We start from the raw sequence: 24,625 nt of genomic DNA, 5'->3' as shown, positions 1-24,625 counted from the left end.
AGGATTATATCTCATTTTACTTTAGTAAAATGGTACTCCCAAAGGGTCATGATATTAGGAAAATTAGCTGCTGTTAACCTAGTTGATCTACAGACTGTCTCATAGGAAAAAAAAAAGTTGGAATAACCACTGTGGAAAGGAAAATGCCATTTATAAGTTTTTCCAGCCAAAAGAAAAACATTATTTTATTTCAGTCCTAAGGCATACCACTGACCTCTGCTTCAAGGGGACATCTTTTGTAGAGTGCAGTCCTGTGCCTTTGTGATAATGTTGACAACCACAGAAAGAAACAGAAACTCACAACAGAAAAGAGAACAACATCTGAAGTAGTCATTGCTCATTTTTTAGATTTTCCTTTAATAGGACATCCTAAACATGCTGACCAAAACTTCTGCAGAGCTAGTGGTTATAGAAAAGTGCATACTAATAATGTGTATCAGGTGGATGGCAACAGGAAGATCCAATGAACTACCAAAGCTTTCATGGACACAATATAATGTTCTGAATCGCATTGTCAATTAATGCTTGCTTTTTTCTTTCATTTTCCTTTTTTCCCCCACTTTGTGTGACCTCTCTAGTGTCTTATCAGGTTTTATGATGAAATTATAATCTATAATCTTCAGAATAATCTATAATCTTAAATTCAGGCATAGATTAAAATTATGTCACACCAGACTTTAAGCATATCACACATACTATTCCATTTTGAGCTTTTTATGATTTGGTTTGGTTTGGTTTTTGTGTTGATTTAATTCCAGGAAACATTTAATGGCCTACAGATTTGTTTTCTCCCAGTTGTGTCAGTTATTGGCAGAAGTGGTTTCTGAGCCCTACAAGCCAAGGAATCATTTAGTAGGCATCTTTAGGTCAGCCAGGCCTGGAAGCTGGGCATGGCAGCCTCCCTTCCATCATTCCATTGGATGTCTGCAGGATGCTGGCAACTGTTAAAAGGAAAAAGATGCAGTTCCTCAACTTCACCCCAGGGAAATTTCCCTCTGGCAATCTCAGTGTCAGTATTTGTGAAGGAAAGATGCCACCCTTAGACCTGCAGTCTGTTGTCAGTGACATTGCTCAGTGCTGGGCACACAGGGAGGTCTCTTCACCTGCATACTCAGTGTCATTTTAAACCTCTCAACTTTGATTTTCATAGAACTTTGCATTTTTCCTTTCTGTGTCCCAAAACCTGGAAGTGTTTAGTGCATGAGGCAAGACACTATCCTAAGAGAAAGTCTGGTGATTAAATTGCAGCCCTGTCTTTGCCACAAAATTCTTCATTCTTTGTGATGATGGACATATTTATAACAGATATATGACAACAGTCATTTATAACAGAGATTACCAAGGGTATTCTTCATTCAGATTCTTCATTATCCGCTTAGGGAATTCATGGTGTGTTTATAAAAATCCAGAGCATCCAAAGCAAGAATAGAGCCAATAGAGAGGAAAATACATTGACTTTTCTAGAGGAGCACAGAAAATAAGTTCTTTCTGTTTGGAGTCAGACCAAATCTGCGAAGTAATATTTGCATGACACAAGGAGTAACTGCACAGATCTGTCCAACATCAAACTCTGGAGGGTGCTGACCTTGACATAAGGATTTTTCTGTGCTAATGAGGCACTGAATAAAATAATAGATTTTTAACCTTGTGCCAGACTGCTGTGTTTAGTGACAAAAGCCCATTGCTAAACACTGGTCTTAATTCAATATTGTGAGCTCAGCAGATGCTTTTCTTAGGCTGTATTATTGCTGTATCAAGTGTAGCAGTATGGTTTTTACAATCCTAGGCCTTACAGAAGCTGCATTTCCTATAATAAAGCTAAAATAAAGAAAAAGAGCCTTTGTTTTACAAGTCTTTCAAAGGGCTGAGAAATCTTAGATTTTGTAAACTAATTACAGGTTTTTTAACACTGGGAAAAAACATCTAAGCAGCCTGTAGGATCATTTAAACTTTGCTTAATATTATTTGTGATCCAGTGAAAATATTAAAATATGGACCTGAAATGCACCTATATTTAAAATGTAATCTCTGGGATCAGTTTAAATTTAAACATTAATGTAAATTTGACAAGAACTTGAGTATATGTGAACTTTAAGGGCTCTCAGACCACACTGAAGTCTGCCTAGGTAATTTGTCTAGGTAGTTTTGGTGAAGAGATACTCACTAGGAGATGATATAGGACAAAAATTTCAAAGGGCAATCATGCAACTAATTTTGTTTCTTTTTATATTGCTGGTTTTAACCTTTGGTCAAAGATTGGACTTGATGATTTTGGAGGTCTTTTCCAACATTAATGCTTCCATGTAATTAAAAGAATTGGAAATTCTTTGCATGTATATCCTACATCTAGCAATGATCTGTTACATGATTATAGAATATCACCTTGATTTTTGGAAGGGCTGATGGCTTAAAAGAAAAATATACATCCAAATGTGTTGGCAGTGCTGCCTAGAAAAAATTTAAATGAAAACAACAAAAAAACTAAGCTAAAAAAATCCCTGAAAAATTATTGATGACTGTGATATAAGAGGAGGAGCTTTTTAGTTACAAATGCAATACTGCTATAAAATAACAATAATATAATAGTATGATGGTTGTGTTTTTCTGATCTGGGCATACTGGGGAATTCTGTAAGGAATTCTGCTTTTCTGAACTTAAAAATAATTTGATTAATTTGATAAAGAAAGTCCCTTGGAAACTGTTGCATACAGGGGTACTGGTTCTGGGCAAGAATATCCTCAGCTGGAATTCGCTGAAGATTTGAAGATAGCTCTTGGAAAAAGTCACTGTGTGTCTCATTTGTCCCTAAACTCCTTTGGGCAGCTGGGAGTGGCCGCTGTTGGAAACACAGTGCTGGGCTGGATGGCCTTTGATTTGACTTGCTAAAATCATCCTCATGTTTCAGAGGTATGACATACGTGTGTATATATATTTATGTTTGCAGTATCCAAATCACAACAAGCATTGCCAATGATACTCGTCTGGCTGAACTGGAATGTGTACTTCCTGAAACACATGGGAGCTGGCATGTTTCTTTTAGATGGGAGAAATATAAAAGGGTGTTGCTGGGAGGTTGTTTTGTGTTGTTTTTTGCTCCTAAGAGTAGGCAACGCCACAGACATCTTTTGATGAAAATGAAAAATGAACTGTAATAATGTGCTTATGTAAAACAAAATTGGACATATTCTGCACAGCAAACATCTTGTGTTGGAATAAATGTCTCTCCGGTGATGTCAATGTGAGAACAAGCACTCCAGTGTTGTTGAAGTAATTGGGAGTCACTGAGCGAATGTGCTGGGGAGTCCTGCATGAAGCCTATATATGGTAGTTTATCTAGAATGTTCTCTATTTCTGTTTTGTAAAAGCTTTATGCAGGACAGTGACTACATTTACTGTCTTTCAAACTGACACAAGACACACACCAATCTTCAGGCCTTCCCTCGAGCACCCTGCCCAAGGGGTGGGCAGCACAGCAGCAGGGAAGGGGCGTCCTTGCCGTGGGGTGGCACAGCACCACGCTGGCTCCAAGGTCAGGAGGCAAAAACCATCTCCTGTCAGAGCTAGAACGCAGTGGGCTGTGGCCACTGGGGGTATAAAATGCTGACATGAGACGTTTCTTTGTTAAATCTAAAACGACAAATAACTCTCCCTTACTTTATGTATAAAGTGAAATGAAATTCTGTAAAATAAGTTTTTTCCTCCAAGTTTAATCTATCATTTGAAAAAAAAATCAAGCTAACTTCAACACATTTTTGTAGAGAAGCTGCTTCTAGCAACTTATGATTATACAATTAACACAAAATTGTCCTTGCAGTCACTGAAGTTAGTATACACTACAATAAGCCTTAAAGTGTAATCTCAGTTGAAGTATATTTTTCTATTCTGGAGTTGTCTCTGCTGACATCTCCACAGGTCCTCCCTAGCACCCACCAACTTGTCCTCCAGCCTTTTGGATCCTCTAGGTATCTCCACCCTCTCTTCCACCATCCCATTTTATTTTGGGCACATGACAAGTCTGAGCTCAGAGTTAATCTGTTTCTTCACATTATTTTTAAAATAATAATTAATAGCAGCATGAATAATGAAGCAAAACAAATAATAATGTGCCAGTATGCAATCATATTGCAAATGGTTTGAACCATTAAAGCATTCCAGGTCCCCTGTGGCCAATTGCAAAGACCTGGATGGAGGAGGAAAAAACAATTGCATTCTGCCAGGAGAAGCTGTTAAATTCCTGCGAGTGAATGTGGTCCTGACTTAATTACCACTTCCAAGAGACTATTTATAGTTGTCTGGGAAAGCACTTAAGTGAAATAGGCTTAAGTTTGCAAATAGAATAAGTGTGTGAGTATTCAGAGCTAAGACAGGGTTGAGAGAGAGGCACTGTGGGGTAACTACCCCCTACCCTTTACTATCCCTACCCTCTCACTCAGTGGTGGCATGCTGGAGCAGGAATTTTATATTGACTAAACTAGCTTGACAACTCATCAGATCTCTACAGATCATTTAAAAAATCTGAAATTTAAAATATTATGCAATTTATGATGAATTTCATGATGAACTTCAGACTTGAACATTGGCTGGCATAATTGTACCACAGGAAGGCACATGGAAAAGTTCGGAGAAAATAAAATAACAATTTTCTCAGTCTCTGAGAAAAAAAATCCAATCTTTTATAGCTATAATCATCTGAAATGTTTTAATAGATAAAATGCCGAATCTAGGAATTTAAATAGTTGGCAAGAAGAGGTGTGGCATAAAGAATGGGATTTGTGATGGAACAGTGGGATTTCCTGAGGAAAACACTTATGCTGTTTGAAGAAAATACAGCTGATAAATAAATCAAGTGAAATGTTATATTTGGAATGATAAAGAGAAATTCACATCGTCTTTATCCCAGGCCTTTCAGAGACAAATAAGTAGGTGACAAAAAAGATTAGAAAGGGATATGCAAGCTGAATGTTAGCAGGCCTGCACACTTACGGAATTGATCTATATTTAAATCTATTGCTCTAGTTGTTTATTATCTAACTTCTGTATATTTCATAAATTTTCTGTTTGTAGCTAATACAGTCTTATTAAACTGTGAAGCCTAGAGGAGTACCATATCTTATTATTTCTACATAATTTGGTTTGTTTAAAATTTGCTGTTCAATAATTTGTCCTGTGTCTGGTGTATTAAATCAATGTCATAAAATAAGAATTTTGGCATGCCACAGAATTTGGAATGTGCATTGTAATGCCATATTATATACATATTTCAGTGGTTCATGGGCATAATGATAGGAGGAAAAATAGTAGTGTATGCATTTCATTGCAGTGAGTATGTAAGCATTTGAATTGCATTTATTCAAAGGCAAACCACAGCCTCAATGCTTGATGTAAAAATACTGTAAGAGAGTATTTTCTTAACATGCCCAGGTGCACTGTCCTCTTTGTAATCTACCTCACATGTCATCTACGCACACTGTGCACTCTGGCAATACAACTCGTTGTTATTTCCCTACCAGGAAGTGATGCACCAAACAATAACTTGTTATTATTATTTATTTCTTCAGTTGGATGTGGACTACTGACCCAAAGACTCCAACTACAGAGTTTCCATACTCCAGTTAAGTAGAATTACTATGGAGAAAAGAAGCAGGGGAAAAATATTAATGATTACAAAAGGCTTGTAGGAATATTTGTCCTTTTCTCAGATGACTTGTTGGTGCAGAATAAATGCCTCCTTCTAACACAGTTTTGTTTGTGAAGTCTTTAATTAATACTTCATGTTAGATCCAGACTTATCCTCTGTGGTTTTTAACCCTCCATTGTTACGGAATTTTCAGTCTATTTTTCATGTGGAAATACCCTTCCTCATGAAAAGTGTCAGATTTGCTTGATGTATAGAGGGAAAAACTTGCTTCCTTCACATGCGCACAGACACAGCTCTTTTCTTGTAACCCATCCTGAAAGCCCTCAGAGATTTACATTCCTGTGTTGCTTCCTGGCACCCTTCACACCTACAGCTGAGCCAGAGGATGATCATCAACAGGCCCTCTATTCCTGGAGCCCTGCTCTTGGCTGCTGTCAGCAAGTGAGGGTTGAGGGTTTGCTACTTTTTGGTTCCTCTGAAATGTCTGACTGCTGATCATCCTTCCAACTGCACACCGTATCTGTCATCTGTTACACCATCCCTGACCCTGTGGAATCTCTGGGGATTGGGTCTTGTCCAGTTCCTGTTCTCAATCAGTACTCCTCAAGTATCAAAACTCTGCTTTGCCCAGCAACCTTCTGAAAGAACTCCAGGCACCACACCAGCTGGAGGCTGCAAAAGCAGGGCAGCCACTATGGTTTCACCATGCTGGAGGATGCTTAAACCTCTGTAAGGCAGCCCAAGGAAAGCCTCCACCTGAGATAGACTTCTCAGCAGTGAAGCCATTCAACCAGCTAACAGATTGTCACAGACAGAGTGCAGATTTGTTTGCTTTGGGGAGATGGGCCTTACAACATATCTTCCTGTGTATTTGTATATGTGTGTATATATTTCTATGTCCTCTCTAATTTATCTTTGCATTTATATTTTTATTTTTGCATACACGTGTATTTGTGGGAAACATAAATGACCCAAAGGGACAGAGTAATGAGAAATTATGTCCCTGTCTCTTATGATTTTAATCTGTTGGATATGGGAAGAGCAGCAAGCCCCAGCTTGCAGGATGAGTGTGATAGATGGCCATGAGGATGATGACGAGGAAGACTTGCTCTGCTCTTCCAGATGACATCTATGATCCCAGAGAAGTGACAATTTTTAGTTAGGTGTCAAGACAGTACTAGGGTCCTACAGAGGTTGGAACATCTGGGAAATGGGAAATAAATTGCAAATAAGTATTCATAATTAGAAGATGGGGATGGAGTTGTTATACACAATGAGATATCAGTTCTGACTGGCTGCCATTTTCCAGCAATTGTGAGAAAGAAGTGGAGAGCCAAAATGAGGTTGGGATTTTTATGCAGAGTTAATGGCTTTTGCTGTGGATATCAATGAAATTAGAATTTATTATCTACAACCTACAGTGGGAAATATTTACATTTTCTGTGGAAAATGTTGTGATATCATTCAAAACCCGGGTATAAAAGCATGTTTAACAGAGATGTATAGGTATAACCTGTGATTATAAACACTGAAGGTGGCAAGGGAGGGCACATGAAGAAAAGCTGCTTATGTAATTTTGAGTTAATGGGTATAGGTGTGCCTAAGGAATGAGTGAATGTGTGAGCAATGTTTGTGGGTGGAAAAAAGTGGAAGGAAGGGAAAACAGGTGTGGAAAGAAGGTGTGTGAAATACATGAGAACTGAGATGTATATTATGTTTATTGAGAAGATGTGAGACAAGGAACTGTGTAAATGTATGTAGCTATTACTTTATATGAAATATGATTTATTGCCATTTGTTCAGATTGATCAAAATATGCACTGCAAGCATTTAATTTCTTGTGGTGGGTGTTTATCTATTTTAAGTCAAAATCTTCTGTTATTACATGTTCCATACTATGCAGGTCCTCTTTCTCTAGTAGAGTGTTTCCTTCTGCAACCCAAACCAGAGATAAGCTGTGTTTGTTGCACCAGGTTCTCTGTCCCTCTTTTCCCTATTACCCTCTGGACGTAGGACAGACATTAAAGAGGAAAGAAAATAAAAGGGAAGGAGCAGCCATGCAGGCCTGGGAGGGGCTCATTGGACAGCACAAAACGCATTGCAAATTAGTACTTTGGCAGGAAAACTACAGTGACCTTTTCAGGTTCTTCTCTTCTTGACTTAAAACGTTACTCAAAAATAATCCTTGGCTCCTGAATATTTTGTTCATTTCCTCACAAGGAACGGGCAGAAGGATGAGGTAACATCCGAGGAAGGGTACTGTTCTGGCCTGGAAAATAATTGAGAGCTCCTGCCTAGCACCTTGGCATGGATGTGCTGCAGACAGAAGGAGTTTCAATTTTGGTGAGGCAAGTGCTAGCCCTATCATATCCCACTGGTTCCCACAGGCAGCTCTGTGCACTCTTGGCTGGACTCTTGAAATCAGGTTTTTCAATACTTTTATTCATGACTTTTATTATTAGGAACTTCTAATTGAAATTCCTAATTGAAGCTAATGATATTTCTAGATACAGACAGCCTAAAAGTTAGACCTGAAGTCTTGGATAACTTTAAATCTAAGGGTTTTTTTAGGACGTTCTCATATTTAACCTGAAAACTTTGCCAAGGCAGAATCTTGTTAAAGATTTAGGAAGATGCAATGTGTTGCAGAAGCAGCTACAATGCACCTGAAAATCTTGGACGTGTGCTTTACATAGTAGCATATGTATCTTCAGCAGCTTTTATAATGAATCCATGAGATCCAGGACACACTGGATATACAGATCATGTTTTACACGGAACATGTGCATGTTAATTCTGCCTGAGAAACCACAGCCCAGCCAAGTCCTTTTCTGGCTCTAACCTGGAGCAATTTGCCAAAATTAAGACAAGAATTTAGTTGAAGGGCTATGACCTGAAGGAAATGTTCCATGCTTAATCCTGCCAGTTTCCCTCTTGTTCACTGCTGTGTTGAGCTCCCCGCCTCCTTTTTTGCTGCCTCCATGGTTAGTCCCACACTGTTTCTGCAACTTCCATCTAGAGGTTTTTCGCTGAAGCTTGATCCTCTTTTGGGACTCTGGGGAGTGATGAGGAAGAACCAGCCCATGTTGGAGGGCAGTGCTGCACGTATTCTCAGCAGGGCTCATTAGTCTTGGTGGATTATTATAGCAACCTGGCTGTACTGCTTCCAGGTATTATGAACTAGTGCAGTGTCTCAGAATGGTGCTGTGCAGCTACTGTGCTACGGTAATTGCTGCAAAGGCATTCAAAGCAGTGAAAGTTGTGGTGCACAGTGGTCAGTGTTCGAGATTTTTCTGAAAGGAAAAAAATCCATCGTCCCAAAAGGTTAATACAGACATGGGCCATTTAGAATGCCTACCTCTGCTACACAAAACTGAAAATCTGGGAGACATACTTAAAATAACAGAAGCTGCAACCACCAAAAAATAGTTTGTACTGTGCCTTAATTCTGCCCACTTTAAAATACTCTTCAGAAATATCTGTAGCACAGAAACAGCACCTTGCTCCTGGAGATACTGCCGAACTCTTGGGACCACATGGGATGGCCTGACAAGTGTTTGCTGAAGTAAACTCTGTTGAGATGAGCTTATGCAAACATAAGCTGTTATGCTTATAAAGATCAGATCTACAGCCTTGCATTTGCTAAATTTTACACCTTTACTACATTGTTAATCTACTTCACCTTTGCTCTCAGAGCTTCCTACACTGCTTTGCATTCATCACTAAAGCCCTCTATTACTCTATTGTCCCTCATGGCTGACAGTAACCCTGGTAAGAAAACTACATTCTACTGCTATTAAAATAACCTACAAGACATAAGTAGAAAGTCAGATCTATTCTATTATCCATGCTGCCTCTCTCATGCACGGCTTTCGGATAACCAGTGGTTTTTTGGGGGTGGGGTGGGGGGGTGGAAGAGAAAGTTCTAAGAAGTCAGGAGCAAAAATCCTCTAATTTCCTGCACTTATAACCATACTGCAGCAATTAATGTTCATAGAGATGTAATTTAAAACGGTGAATGCAAGTGAAACATAATTGGAATTGCAATATAATCCCTGGCAGGGTATTGCCAATTTCAAGGGGCTGAGTTAAAATTGTTTGAGAATATATTGTTAACTCCCTAGTTTTCAGAAGCTTAGCCTGCATTACCTTAACTCTTTATTTGCAGATTTTTAAAGGTTTAGCTGAAGGCAGCATCCTGCCAAGGCAGAAAGTCCCATATGCCAATTTTTAACCCCATTTTAACAAAGTTTTATGGAATCTACTTCTAGATGATAGCCGGAACTCTGCGTTGTGGTCTCCAGCAGGCTCAGGTCAAATCAGATACAGCTGGTTTATGCTCTACAGAATGGGGTTAAGGGACCAAGTTGAGATGTCAAGCAAACCAGATGTATAATTTTCCACCCTCCATTATCCAACCATGGATACGGCATGATCTCCGTGACTCGTGTGGTCTCCAGGACCTCTCTGCCAGCATCTTTTGAGTCTCTGCAGTGGACTCCCATGCCTTTCCCATGTCCCTGTGCTCATCGTGACTACTCAGCATCTCCGAGACATTTCTGGCGGGCACCGGAAAAAAGATAACCCAGCGAGGGCCGGGCATGGCTCGCCTTTTCCTTCACTCCCTCCGGCCGCCCACGGGCCGAGGCAGAGCACAGGCCCCGAGGCAGGACAGGACGGGCGCCGGCAGGGCCTCAGCCTCCTTTCCCCCGGCCCGGGCCCGGGGCGGAAGGCAGCCGCCCTCTCCCAGAGCCGACGTGTCTGGGTCTGGGCCCGGCTTCCGCGGCGCGGGGTGCGGCCGGGCCGGGCCCCGCTGCTTCCCCCGTGCCCCACAGAGCGGGCCGGGCCGGGAGGGCTCCGCGGCGTGGGAACAGCCGGGCGGGGCGGAGGGAGGGAAGATGGCCGGGGCAGGCGCCGGGCGGTAGGCGGCGGCGGGACGCTGCTGACCGGCGGGCGGGGGCGCTCGGGCCGGGATCGGGGGCTGGGAGCCGGGGCGGCGCGGGGCAGGTCCCGGGCGGGGTTAGGAAGCGCGGCGGGGCTGGTCCCGGCTTGGAGCGGGGCTGGCGCGGGGGAGGATGAGCTCGGCGCGGCGCAGCCGGAGCCGCCCGAGTCCCGCTCCCTGCGGGGCCGCCTGTTAGTGCTGGAGGAGGAAGAGGAGGAGGAGGCGGCGGGCGGCCGCGGCCCGGGCGGGACTGGAGCTGCCCCGGCGGCGGGCGGGGAGCGGCTTTCGGCCGGAGCAGGGCGGCGGCGGCCCGGCGGCGGAGCGGCCATGCCGTGGTTGAGCGGCGGGCGGCGGCGGCGGCAGCAGCAAGCGGCGGCGGGACAGGGCGGCGGGCCGCCGGCGGGCGGACAGCGGGGCCGGGAGAGCTCGGAGCTGCCGCTGCCTGCCGGCTGGGAGGAAGCGAGGGACTTCGACGGACGAGTCTTTTACATCGACCACAACACCCGGCAGACCTCGTGGATCGACCCCCGGGACAGGTACGAGTGAGATCGGGGGGGGGAAAGAGGGCCTGAGTCCCGTACACCCGGGGCTGGGCCCATCGGCGACATTTTCCTTCCCCCGTCCGCGGACGCCGGCAGGGTGTGGGCGGCGGGGCCGCTGCCGGCGAGGCCGCTGCCGGCGGAGGCTCCGGGTCGGCGGCCCGGGGTGGGGGCTCTGTCACACCGGCCCTCCGCTGCCCATCGTGGGGGCAGAGCCTCTACCCTTCCTGCTGATGGGTTTGTTGGAAGTGTTTGATGTTAAATCTTATCTAGAAAAAAAGAATTGAGGCTTTTTACCCCCCACCTCCCCGCGGTGGGTGCTCGGACTAAGCGTTGTCTCAGTGCGGGGGGAGATGGGGAGGCAGGAGCGCTGCCACCGCCTGTGTTTATACTCTTCGCGTACCGGACCAGCCCCGCTGTAACTGAGCGGCTTGGCCATCCTGATTTATTAGCCGGGCTGAACTAATTGGCAGCAGCAGGCTGGAGGCATGCTGGAGTAATTTGGTAGATTACCTCCTCATAAAAGATAACGCTGCGTGGAGGTAAGCAAACCGGGAAATTCCTGCACTTAATTTGACAAATACGCGGTCTGCTGCAAATTAGCAGAAAAAATCTGCAGCTGCGTGGTGTCCGGGGCAGCGTCTGCACGGCCCGGCGGTGCGTGGGGAGACCGAGTTAGGCCTTTTCTTCTCACTTAGGGTGAATAAACACGGGCAGGTCTTACCGCTTCAGCAGAAATGCGTTCTAAGCAGTGTTTAAGCGTCGTAGCTGAAGTCTGGTGGAAGCGTGGGCTCTGCTGCGGGTGCTGCCCAGTAAAAAGGACGACCTCGCTTCAAAGCGGTCGCCTAAAAATTTCCACGCGGAGCTAGTGAACACAAGTGTCAGTATTTTAGGTGTCTGCGAAATAAGAAACATATGTCTCTGTGTATGCTTTTCTATATTAAACAATGTTTTTATAGTAAGTGAAAGTTGGACAAGGACAGTTTGAACCTCAGCCAGAGAGAGCTACCTTGCCAGAAGTATGCCTGGAATGTTAAGCAGGCCACAGAAACATTAAGCGCAGTCTGGGTTAAAGACTGTAGTAATTTGAGAGATTCCTGTCGTTTTGCACAACAATGCATAATTGTTTAAATGGCCTAAATATTTACCTACCGGATAGTGTTTTATCTCATTATGTGAGCGTACTTATGCGTGCACGTATTTTTTTGCTGAGATGTTAAGTATTTGTTAATATGCTTTAGATAGCACATTTTTCAACGTCAGAATGCATGTACACGTCGTTAGGTTACTTTTAATACCGTGTTGCAAAGGTAATTGATGTCTGTTGCTCCTCTGCATTTCATCCTTTCCATTCGATTTCATAGTATGCGGTTTTGTCTTCTGCAGTATCTTCTATACAGACAATACAGAAATGGTTCAGCTATTTACTACAGTGTTAAAATTGAACTTCTGTTTAGCTTATGTAGTATTGCTAAAATTATGGCTCCATGTTTGGAAGAAATAATTGAAATGCCACACGTTGCTTGAAATTTTGTCTAAATAAACTCCAGGGTTTAAACTTAGATCTATTTTTCACACTGGTTGAGGACAGGCGGCAGAGCAGAGATTGAGACATTTGCTTTGGGGTAGATAGAAAAGAGATGGTGTTTTCGTGAGCATGTTATCAGTAGTTTGTAGAGAATTCAAGTAGCAAGAGCTGGTTCTATGACTGCAGAGTTAATCTCTGGTTGAGAATAGACTACTGTTGTTATTTTAGTGATACGTCTGGGTTTTGCGTGGCAGAAAGTGACCAGTCTTTTTGGGTTTCATTGCAGTCATTCAGACTCCCATGGGCAGCAGAAAAGTAGGAAAGGATCAAGGTAGTTGTTTTCTGAGGAAGTTTGGAAAGGAAGGGTAAGAGCAGCTGTGAAGTGGTATTGAAGCTGTATTTTTGCAAAAAGTGGTTAAGTGGAGGGCAGAAAAACCTACTTGTGTTATATGTACCTCAGTGACAGAGTTCAGCCCCCCATTTCTGTGTTTGGGTGGTTTTATTTTTACCCAGGAGGAACTGGACAAAGCTATGAGACCTCAGGCCATGCTGCACTTGATCAAGTGCTCTGAGAATCAGCACCTCCAAGCTTTCCTATGGCTACTAGTCTCTAAGCACCCCCCAGGCTCCTCTTTCCATTTAGCTGGTACTCAGTAGTTTGTTCTTTGTTTTTCTTTTCAGGACTCCCCCTGAGATTTCTGAGCCTTTTGTATAGTTTGGTTAGTGAATTTGATTTGAAATAATTATTCAATTAAAAATCCTACCACAAAACAAAACAAATTTTCCACCTCTCCCCCAGTGTTTTTCCCCATTGTTGCCAAAAAGACAAAGAAATGATAATTGGAGAAGTGCTCTATAAAGGATTTTGGAGTTTGGGAAAGAGAAGATGATGGGGGTAAGGGGGGCAAGTCAGAATAATAAAGGCTGAGAAGGGAAAAAGGACTTACAAGTGGATACCTTATGATTTTCTGTGGTAAGAAAAACAAGGTGAAAGAGTGATAAAATGAGCAGATTTGAGAAGGATCTTATCTTCAGCATCAAATCAGTGGTTAGGTTCTGGAGGATGCTGTGTTGTTGTGCATGGGTTGTGTGTAATGAATGGATTGTGGATGGTTGTTTAGCAGATCCTGTCGATCTCAGAAGGCCATTCGTGCATGTTTTCATCTCGTGGTTGTAGTCATCTTTTAATATTTTGTAAATTCTTCAAGGCAGGGAACTGCCTTTTTATCTTGTGTTTGCACAGTACTTGCTACATTAAGATTCTGTTCAATAACAGGATTGTAAATGAATTTGTAAAAGACTGACTCTGTGGTTGATATTGATGATCCTTGTGGCACCAGAGATCTTATTACTGTTGCTGTTTTTATTACTGTTACAAGTTTTCAAGTGATTTTAGCTTAGAAAGAAATCTTGGAGTTTGGCACAAGCTTTTGAGCTCGTGAGTCTTGCTAGATTTGTTCTGTGTGGAAACTTCATCTACCATACAGCGTTGGGTTTTTTTAATAACTAGGGAGGAGGGAGTCTCTCAGCTTCATAACGTGACTTGTCCTGGTGGTTTAAAGATTTGAATCATATTCTTTTGGAGTGAGGATTTTAGACTTAAGAGGTATGGGAGTGTTTTTGCATGGAGAAATCACCCATTTGGACCAGGTGGGGAAGAATTATAAAATCAGTATGGGCTTGGTGAAGTCCTAGGTTTTAAAGCAGCTTCATGTAACTTCCTGCAACATGGACTGCTGGTATTGGGGAGTTTTCCTGTCCTATGTCCTCATTAGCATCCTAATTCTGAGGCGTGATAGCTGAATGATGTGAACACAGGAGGAAAACTGGCCTTGCAGAAGAGGTGGGTTGGAACAAGAAATATGGGATCATATGGGGTTGGCCCTGGAATTTGACAGAGAAGGGGGAAAATTTGGTAGATTTTGAAAGCAAAGCAGTCAGGAGCTAGGAATACAGAGAAGGTGGATGGCACCTGAAGTCTGGGAAGAAAAAAGTAGGGGAACTGGACTGAAAACCAGTAGAGCAGGGAGCATCAAGTAAGGAGAAACTGGTCTGGTGAGGGTTCAGCATGTGAGGCTGTCAGCTCTTTTCTGTACAGGGAACCCTGAGGGAAAAGAAGAAACACTGGGTTTGGATGAGGAATCTTCAGGGTGAGCAAATACCACGAGGGGCAGTATGCAAAGTCTGGGTGAAGAAGGGAAGATGACTTCAAGGTGAAATATAAGAACCATGTGTGAGATGTGAGTATGGGGGTCAAGATATGTAAGATGTGCTGGACAAGGAGATTATTGAAAAGTCAGAATTGAATAGACTGGAAATGAGCAGGAAAGGCTAATGGGTTTAAAACAAGGAGTCAGCTTGGCATAGTCACTAGTGGCAGGTATCAGTTGTTAGGAGTGCAGAGTAGAAATGTTTAAGTGAGTACTGGGCAGGAAAGTCCAGAAGTGCTGACTGCTTTTTACTGAACTATTTCAAGACTCCTTATTCTCATAACTTATTTGATTTTAACAAGTGTCTGTATTACCCAGTTATTTAACTTCTCCTGTTGGGTGAGACAAGTCTGCTACTGCTGTTGTGGCCTCAGTTATGGCAAGTGGCACAACAAGATGTTCAAACACATGCTGGTGTGGTGCTGCATATTGTGATTTCTCTTTCCCCAGACTGGCTTTATAAAGGAATAAGAAATTGTAAGTAAGAAGCCTAAATAAAAAGCATATTCATGTCACATATTCAAATCTAGGAATTTTCAGACTTTGGGTCCCTTGGCTACTGCTTGTTTCATATTAAAAGAGCATTTTTAGTGACAAATTATTTCCTCATAAATTTTCTTACCTTATTTGATGCGTGTAAAGGAGCAACTCTGAGGGCTGATGGGAGAGCTGTGAAGTGATGAGAATTGCTTCTGAAGTTTTTTTCCCAAATTGGAAGATGGGCCTTTAGTGAGGCAAGGGATCTTTTGACATGCCACCATGCAATAAGGTTAGAAAGTCAGTGGCCTCTTTGTCAAGGCAGGACAATATTTGCTAGTGTATTGGAATTTATCTGTACAGTTGGCAGTATTCAGCAATCCAAAGACAATCATAAGAAGCATTAATTTTTTTTCAAAAAAGATTTTTCTGGGTCTGCCTTAAACCCCTGTACTGAGAGTTGCAATTAGTGACATTCATTATTAGAATTTAAATGCTTATATTCCAAAATATCAGACAGATGAAGGCAGCAGTATAGTTAGTACCACTGCCATTTTGAATGTTGCCTTCAGGTTTGTATGTTTTCAGACTTTTCTGGTCTGCTTCCTGTTTGTTGTGTTTTGATGTTCAACTCTGTCAACTCATAGGTTTGTTTTGAGCTAATACCATTTGTGGAATGGGAAGAAAACAAAGTGATTGTTGATCATTACTTTAGTCTTCCCTCAGAAAATGTTTCAATGACTGGACAAAAATAATATGCTGTATTTGACTATGATGCCGGTTGTTAATATAAAACATAAAATGAAACCTGTAAGGTACAGAAATGTATTTCTGGAAGTGATTCTTTGAAAATGTTTGAAGTGGAGCAGAACTGTTAAATGCTAATTGGATTTGTGATTTTATAAATTTGTTTTTTTCTTTTGCAAGATTCTAGGCTATTGTTACCAAGCTCGCAAGAGATGAAGAAGCTTGGAAAGGAAGAAAAGAGTTGTTGAATGAGTATAGATCTGGAAAATATGCTCTCCCATGAGAGCAAAAGAGTTGAATTTATTCAGTTGAAGAGGTGTTTAAGAAGTGATTTGAGTACTGTTCATAAAAAGAGAGGATACCAGATACTTCAGAACTCTTTTCTTTGGTAGACCTGTAATAGCGTCTGATAATCAGAAGTTAAAACCAGAAATATGCTATGATTTTAATTGTAGTAGATATTAGATGTCAGAGTAGTTTTTCCACTCCTTTACTGTACAGCTGAAAGCACCTGGTTTTTTTTTCCAATTTAAGTCAGTTGTCATTTGAAGTCTCATTTTTTATGGTCATCAATTTTTACTGCCTCCACTGAATGATATATCATTTGACCGGTATTTAAAATATATATAGCCAAGTATATCTCATAAGGATTGGCAGAGCAGCCATTCTCTCATTGGAAAGTGGAGAGCTGCTCTATTTGGTTGTTTCTCTTTATGCACCCAGGAAGAAATTCTGTTTACTGTCCTTACTTCACTCATCTAGGTCACTGCAGTTGCACTGTTTGATTGCCTCAGGTTGGCAATACAGTGGACTTGATAGAATTTATATAAAAAGCGTTGCATTTGAGTATTTGAGATCCAGATGTTTTGAATTTTCTTTGTAAATGTCAGGCCTGGATGCAGCCACAGTGTGGATGGGAAAGCTGTGCAGCTGGGTAGGCTGCTCTCCTGGCATGAGACTGGGAGTACATGCTGCAGCAAATGGTGTTGACAAAGGGCTGCAGTGCCCTGAGCCTCTCTGGGCAATGTGCACATATTTGTACTTTAGCTCTTGCTCAGATTGATTCAGTAATATTTTTAGGGGCATGCTATAGCTGACATTTGTTTTGAAAGCTTCACTTACATATATGCCATGATAGATCTACTTCTCTGCCTTTCATGGGGGAGATACATTCATGCTTTTTTTCGTCCGATCTGGTAGGTCTTCAGATGGATATTTAACTTTATATTGTGCATGAATGCCATGAAAATGTTTCTGATTAAGAATGAATGAAGACACAAGCATCCTAAAATTAATGTTACTTGGTAACATTATGCTCTTCAAGCGGAGTCTTTTGTTTGATTGGTAAATTGGGATTAGGTGTTAACATGTTACAATGTTAATCAACTGATTCATGGTAAATACTTCTGAATTACTGCTTCCCCCCCTCTCCTCCCTTAATCTAACCCCTCTGATTTAAATGTTTTAAAAAAGTAACTTGATTTCAGATTTATATTGCTACTGGAATAGCAGTGCCTGTATGAAATGAGCATTCATGTTTTCTTGCAATTCATGTTTTTTTGCATTGTTATAAATAAGTGCTACATCTCCAATCACTGAGTATTAGAAATGTTTTTAGTAGTTTTTCAGTGTCTTGAAAAGTAGAGGTAGAAGACATCCACTGATCCTTCCTAAGATGAAGGGTTTTCCTTATTGTACAATAATAGTGATTTATGGTTTATTTAATTGGCTTTTGCTAGTAAAAATACCCTATCCTTTGAAAATCTGGCTTAGGCAGCATAAAATTTCAAGACCTAATGCATGTGTACTAAAGCATCAAAACATCTATTGAGCCACAGAAATCTCATTAACAAAAACAGCCACCTCTATTAAGCTTCTTGACATTTTGTTAAAGATGAAAGGGTTTTTTGCGTGTGGAGTTTTTACTTCTTAATGGAAGTATTTTCAGCAATTAGATATGTAATGCAGACACCTGCCTTATTGTATTTGTGGGCATGCTAGAAAGGACTGAATTGGCAGCTGTGCCTTGAGTGTGTTACAGCAGTGTGATGGCACATGTTATGAGGGCTGTTTCTTGAAGGGTTCTGTGACATGGTATTGACTCACATCTGTGTTGGTTCTTGCAAACTGAGAAACCCTGTTCTGTTGGAGCTTGTCCATGCTTGAAACTGTCAGAGAAGGTACTTTGCTATTTATATATATATAAATTAGTGTGTATCTAAGTTGGTAAAGACATAGTTGTTGTATTTATTGTAATTAAACTGCACCATGCATTGTAAAAAGAAAATTGGATGTTTGCATTAGCATATGTTCTAAAGAGTATGGGGAGGGAAGTCTCTGCTTTTCAGGATCTGCACATGTGAGAATGAAAGATGTGAAATGTCAGAAGGCTCGGGCTGGGGTTTAAGTTCTATTATGTGGAGAAAAAATTCGTATTTAGGCTTGGATGCTAGTGATTAGTTTGAGTGATAACTTCATGTTTTTAGCAAATATAAATATAGTGACAACACTGTGTAAACATAAGAACAAATGACTTGTAGGCAGTGAAAAAACGTAACTACTTATCTATAATAGAGACCTGTTAACAAGCTTCACAGAGGTGCCTGTTGAATATAATGTGTTGGTTTATAATTTTGTGTTGTTTGTTGGAAGGTAGAGCTTTGTAAGTTGTAGGTGAGGCCAAACAGGAGCATTTTGTTGATACATTGTTGAAAAAAGTAAAACTAATCCTTTTCTGCCTACAGTTAAAAATAGAACTTCCTGAATATCTTATCTGCTGCAGATGTGACAGTTCACATTGACCAGCAAAGTCAGCCAGTATTGCAGCTTTTAAGCAATCTTCAGCTTGTTTCTGGTTGAAAGAGGCACGCTAGAGAAAACACGCTCTAGGTATTTTTCCTACCTCATTGCCTGCTGTGGCAGGGCAGGGAGCACGCTCAGCAAGGCTTGGCAATACAGTGCTCTTGAGCTAATAATTCACTGCTGCCAAAACCAGTCATGTCCTCCCTGCCAAACCACATGGTCTCACCCCTCTCTTGCACTGGTACTCTTGCTTATCTGACCTTGCAGTAAGAAAAATGAGAAAAAACCCCAACCCTAAGCAGTATTCCATGTCTCTTTCTTTGGGGAAGGGTAGTGTTCAGCTGGTTTAGCTCCCTAAGCTGACTTTACCTTCGGGGCAGATGGGTATTTAAGTGGTTTATGTCAATTAAGTTGGATTCAGTAAGGAATTGGATTAGGCAAAAGTGATGAGTCAGTTTAAAACCTTCTTTGAGTAAATCCTCTTTGTGAATGGCAGCCTTGACTACTGATTTTTAAAATATTCCCATAGTAAAACAACACAGCTTCAAAGTTACGTTTTAAAAGGAAGAAATCAGTTCTTAGACATAAGGTGGACATTTAAAGGCCAACAGAAGGAAAACAGGTGTCAGAGCCAGTTTTTTAGAGTAGTAGCTGTTAGGAGGTGACAGAGCTGCAAGTAGCAGAACCGATTTGGGGACTGAGCTTGTGGTGTCATCAGCAGCTTGGAAGCACTAAAGACTTGGTGAAGTCAATGGTGAGACTGCCCTTGCTGACAGGGAGCAAAGTTGATGTGTGAGGGAATTGGACTGGAGGTGTGCTAGAGAAGTGAGTATAAGTTCAGGTAGATGTGGGAAAGATCTTGACAGTGGAGCACCTCCAAGGAAGATCTCAGTTGGGTGTAGAAGTGTAGGGTGTGACTGAGGAAAGGATGGAGCATGAAAGGGCATGTCAAGGTAACAGCAAAAACCACAGAGCAGCTATTTGGGTGACTTAAAAGGTGATTTTGTCATCAGTGTTTGGAGTGAGAACTCATAAAAAGATCATTACAGTGCACCTGGGGAATTTTTTAAGGGAGGTGAGTGTGTACAGGTGGAAATTGCCAGGTCATAGAGGAGGAGGTTGTAAATATTAGGATTAGATGAACAAGATTTTTATCTTGGCTTGTGGAGAGAAGCAGGGACTCTGATGATGTGTTCTTTTCTCCTTGATACCAATCTAGCCTATTTTGTGAGACTAAATCCTTCAGTTCTTAGCTAGTCATTAGTAGCAAGGAATGGGGGTGTAGGCTTTGTTCTGCCATGGTACCAGGTCTTGATAATTTATTATTCTGTCCCAAACAGGAAAATTAATTTGGACTTAATACAGTGAGAATGTGCTAATTGGCAAGGCATGATCTGTGACTTTTAATAGCCAACTGAATCCTTCAAGTCAGCCATTTAGTACTGTTACCCACCTGGTGAGGCTTGCTCTAGGTACATGGTGCATGATCAAATCAGCTGTAATGTTTCTCAGCTTGTTTCTCTACTTTTCTGTGGGTGTTGGCTGGACTAGGGAAAGGCTTTTGTGTCCAGTGATGAGCTTGGTGGTCTCCCCGTGGTTTGCAGGATGAAGGCAGTTCTGTGCTGTACTGTTCACTCTTTAGCTGAAGGAGCTGGTTGCCATCAAGGGCTGAGTTAGTAAATATCGAAACCTAAAGCAGCTACATTTTTTAATTTTTACTTTCAAAGACTTTTCTATTTCAGTATATTTAATTGGCAGTGGGACAAAAATAAAGTGCAGCGATATCAACCCCCTTGAACCAGCAACAGAGAATCAAAGGCTATCTTTCATAGCGCTCTGAAAGAGTTATTTTCAAGATGAAATATCTATGGAGAATCTTGTTGAAGCTATTTTGATTTATATTGTACTTAGGCTGAAACTCTTTTGCACAATGAGTGATTAGGGCTCTTTACAACAAAATGCAAAGTTTGGTATTGAAGCTGAAAATGTATACTATTTCAGAGTTGATTTATTTAATGTTGGATTGCAGTTTGAACAGCTAAAAATAAGACTTTCAAAAAGCAGTAATGCACAACATTTTCTTCGAAAGCGGGACCTATCCATGTTTGGGAAAGCAGCTGAAGTACTGCATAATTATCTAATTCTATAGCATAAACAAATTGTGACCCACTTCTCAAAGGTGGAGACAGTCCAAATTTACTTGACTTGAGCAGCAGCAATTCTGTGAGTGCTTAAAAGAGAATTACAGAATAAAAAGTGTACTATTTTTTTTTTTTTGGGCAGTGTAGGGACAGTTAGGAGATGGAGAAGGAAGTGTGTGTGTTTGGAAATAACTGTTTGAACATTTGTGTGTCTTTTACTTCCCCCACATTACATCTTTTGGATAAGACTAAGAATCATAGTATTAAAGATATGATAAGGCACATAGGTAAAAATTCTTGAACCCCAAACTTCAGAATAAGTTAACACAAAACCCAAGAAATAATTGATTTAATAACCACCATGGCTTTTGGATCAACGGTTAGTTTTAGTAGAGTCTAAATAGCCTTTAACACTATAACTGATGATTAACACAAATTAACCAGATGATCATCTGCTAGAGATAGCATAACTGACCTCTACTTCATATAGGTAAAAAATAAATTGGAGGAAATGGTTGGAGACGAAACTGCAATAGGTAATTTGTCAAAATTTAGTTAAAAACATGTACATTTGTATTGTGTATTTGTATATGCTTGTTTTCAACTGTATGCAGTGTACTGATTGGCAACATTTGAAAAAAAGTGTACGCTACTCCGTGTTGGTTAGACTTGTCTTATTTTTGCTTTTCTGCCAGCTCATAGTTTATTCAAGGGAAAGCCTAGTGGTGCTCTTGTGGTTATGGGTGTACTGAGATTTGTGATAAACAAGCACCATGTGCTCAAGACTCTGCATGGGCGTTTGAATACTACTTCTGTGCTTAATGTAGCTGCTCAGTTGGAACAAATTCTAGAATTATTTTTTTAGAAAAATGTTCACCAGTACCAGCTTGCAGAGAGATGGTTAAAAATGCTGTACTTTGAAATGATGGGCTTGTTTCTTGCTTTTCTTTGAGATTCCTCTCAAGTAATCAAATGTGATACATGCCTTAATAGACATACACCTGGGAGCTTCCACTTTCTTAATTTGATAATGCTTTGGAGGCTGAATTTTTATCTTAAAAGTACTTTGAAAATCCATTGTAGCCTGTTTCTTAATTGCAGTTTGATTTTGATGCTTATGTCACATCTGTATGGCAAAAGACATAGTTTTAACTAAATCTCCATATTTCACAAAGGTTTTAAAAATAATTGTCCCCAGAAGGAAAGCAAAAGCATGTAAATTAAAAATGGTAAAGTATTTTTTATCAGCTGTATTTCGTATTTGGACTGGTTCCCATTATTTTGTGTTGCTTGTTGGGGAACTTTGGGAGTAAATGTCATGTCATAAAGAGGGAATATCTGTTGTGAAAACTTCTTTTTGATTTCACACAGTTCTCAGCCCTTGGAAATGCAGCTTAATACATGCATGGTCAATACTTTAATGTCCTTGTTTATAGCCAGAACTGCAGAAAGAAGCAACTCTCCAGTTACCTGCATTACTGCAGGCTACAGCACATATTGGAGTTCAAGAAATGAGATTTCTTAAGCCTTTTGCCTTAGTCAAGGGAAGCATGTAGAGAGGTGAAAGGAGAGGTCCTAGAACTTGGTTTCATCCTTTCTTTTGTGTTGCTTGTATTTAATAATCTTTGTATATTGAGTCTTGTGTACTGATGGACCTCAACAGGTTCTTGATTTCTCATAACACTGTGTAATGCACTGAATTTGAGAAGTGTTTTCTTTGATCTTAGTGAATGACTAGTTTTAGCTAAGTACCTTGGAACTGATCTGCAGTGTAAGTGGGATTACTGTTCTTGAAGTGTATTAATGTCTTCTATTCAGGAAGATGATGATGGTGTTGAAGGAAAAATTAAGTGCTGAACCCTGCATACTTGTCTTAAGCAGAATTAAAGTGGTAGGTTGGTATAGTTTGGTGTGTTCTCTATGGCTTGGTTGGGTTGTTGTGTTTTGTTTTTTTTTTTTTTAATAGAGTACAGCAAAAATTTTTTTCCCCAAGAAATTGTGAAATAAACCCTTTAAGTTTTGCTAAATAAAATCTTTCCCTTTAGCCTCTTTTTGGAGTAAACTGTCAAGAGGTTTATGATCAGGCTGACTCTTGGATTCTGATAGGTTGATGGTACAATGAAGATACTGTATTTCCAGTCCCAGGAATTATTTTCTTACTGTAAAATAAGCTACTTTATAAATTCCTGTCATCTTTAGTAGTTTTCTATATGCACTTACATGAAATTTTGGTGAAGTGTTACAAACTTCTTCAGTTGGACATGATAGAAAGCTTTTGGAGCAAAGAGCATTTTTAATTCACGAGTAAGTATCCAAACACAATTGTGTAGGAAGGAGTATGAGTGGTCTGTACCATGTCATTCAATCATCTGAAATTTCAGGCAACTTAGAATCTACAATATTTGTTTATGGGTATAATCTCAGTGCTTCTCTTAGTAAACATAATTCTGATTTTACATCTGGAAGGTTGGAGTTGAGAAATGTCTGTAGGGAGTGATCCATGGAAGGTTTGCTGAGCCATGATTAGTTTTGTGATGGTTTTTTTGTTGGTTTCAGTTTTTAAAGAAAAGTCATAGTAGTGTTTCCTGTAATTGGCTGTAAATGTCACTTAGAACATCCTTACTCTTTGTACTGAATCTGTTCTTAGGGATCCAAGGCCTTTTAGGAAATTACCAGCTACCCTAATTTTTAATACATTTCCAGAAATGGCTTCTGGAAGTTCTGGCATAGATTTTGATATCCCAACTTTTTGTCTTCTTGGAGTGCGTCATGTGCTTAGAAAAAAGTCTTAAGGTTTCACAGAAGAAAAATCTAAAAAACCTTGAAAATTTCATAGAACTTAGATGTAAACTTGTTTTAATGGCACGCTGGATTATAAGGTGCTTTTTTATTACTTAATAAAAGACAAAACAGCACTTGATTCATATGAATTGAGATATATGTATTTTTTTAAAAACTAGTGTTCATAAAATTTGTCACAATGTTTGGGAAATGGACTAAATAAAGCTCCAGTGCTTGTGGGAAGTAGTTCATTTGTGCAAACTTCTCCCCCTGAAATACCAATACTTGTATGTAGAGTGAGCTCTCTTGTAATACTGTGTTAGGGCAGTTATTTCTGAGGGTAATCTTGTATTTCTGTCTGTTGAGGGTTTCTGTTGGGTGACAGCGATGCTGCAGCTGATCTGGTTCTCCGGACATCTGCCTGCTGGGAGTGAGACGTGTCCTCTGCTCTGGCTCATCACCTGCCAACCAGCCCATAGACAGCACTGCACTTTCGTTCCTATTGATGGGACTCAGTTTGAATTCTTGAGTTACACTTTCTTTTTCTGTTTTCTGACTTGTACAAAAATTTTTGGTCCTTACCTGCTTCTTTTGGAAAAAATATCTGAAAGGGAATATTGGTAATTTATTTTCTTCTAATGTGGAATGGGTTCAGAATTTTTAAAAAGTGTTGTTGCTTTAAAATACAGCTGCCTCATTTTATCATTAAAACATACTGTAATAAATTTCTGGAATATCTCCTTTGGGGTAATTATGTTTGGTATGTGAACATCTGGAGTTTTTGAAGTTTTGCACATGTGACTGTTTGCCCACATGGTCC

General features: G+C 40.6%; 1 protein-coding gene across 3 annotated transcripts in view; it reads left to right on the top strand.

Annotated features, from left to right (window-relative positions):
* Nucleotides 1-10,743: 10,743 nt before the first annotated feature.
* The window catches only part of WWC3 (WWC family member 3), a 98,769-nt gene continuing 84,887 nt past the window's right edge, over nucleotides 10,744-24,625 (top strand). For 2 of the 3 annotated variants that reach the window (XM_064708676.1, XM_064708666.1), the window contains exon 1: nucleotides 10,807-11,116. In XM_064708676.1, coding sequence (XP_064564746.1) covers nucleotides 10,908-11,116 — 209 coding nt within the window. In that variant the 5' untranslated portion in view covers nucleotides 10,807-10,907. Of the gene's footprint in view, nucleotides 11,117-24,625 lie in introns of all 3 variants that reach the window. The other variant, XM_064708658.1, reaches the window with a different exon arrangement.

This window comes from Zonotrichia leucophrys, chromosome 1 (assembly GCF_028769735.1).
Source record: "Zonotrichia leucophrys gambelii isolate GWCS_2022_RI chromosome 1, RI_Zleu_2.0, whole genome shotgun sequence".
In the NCBI taxonomy this organism is placed as follows: Eukaryota; Metazoa; Chordata; class Aves; order Passeriformes; family Passerellidae; genus Zonotrichia; species Zonotrichia leucophrys.
Note: the sequence above shows the minus strand (reverse complement) of the source record. Positions and strands in the feature narration are given on the sequence as shown.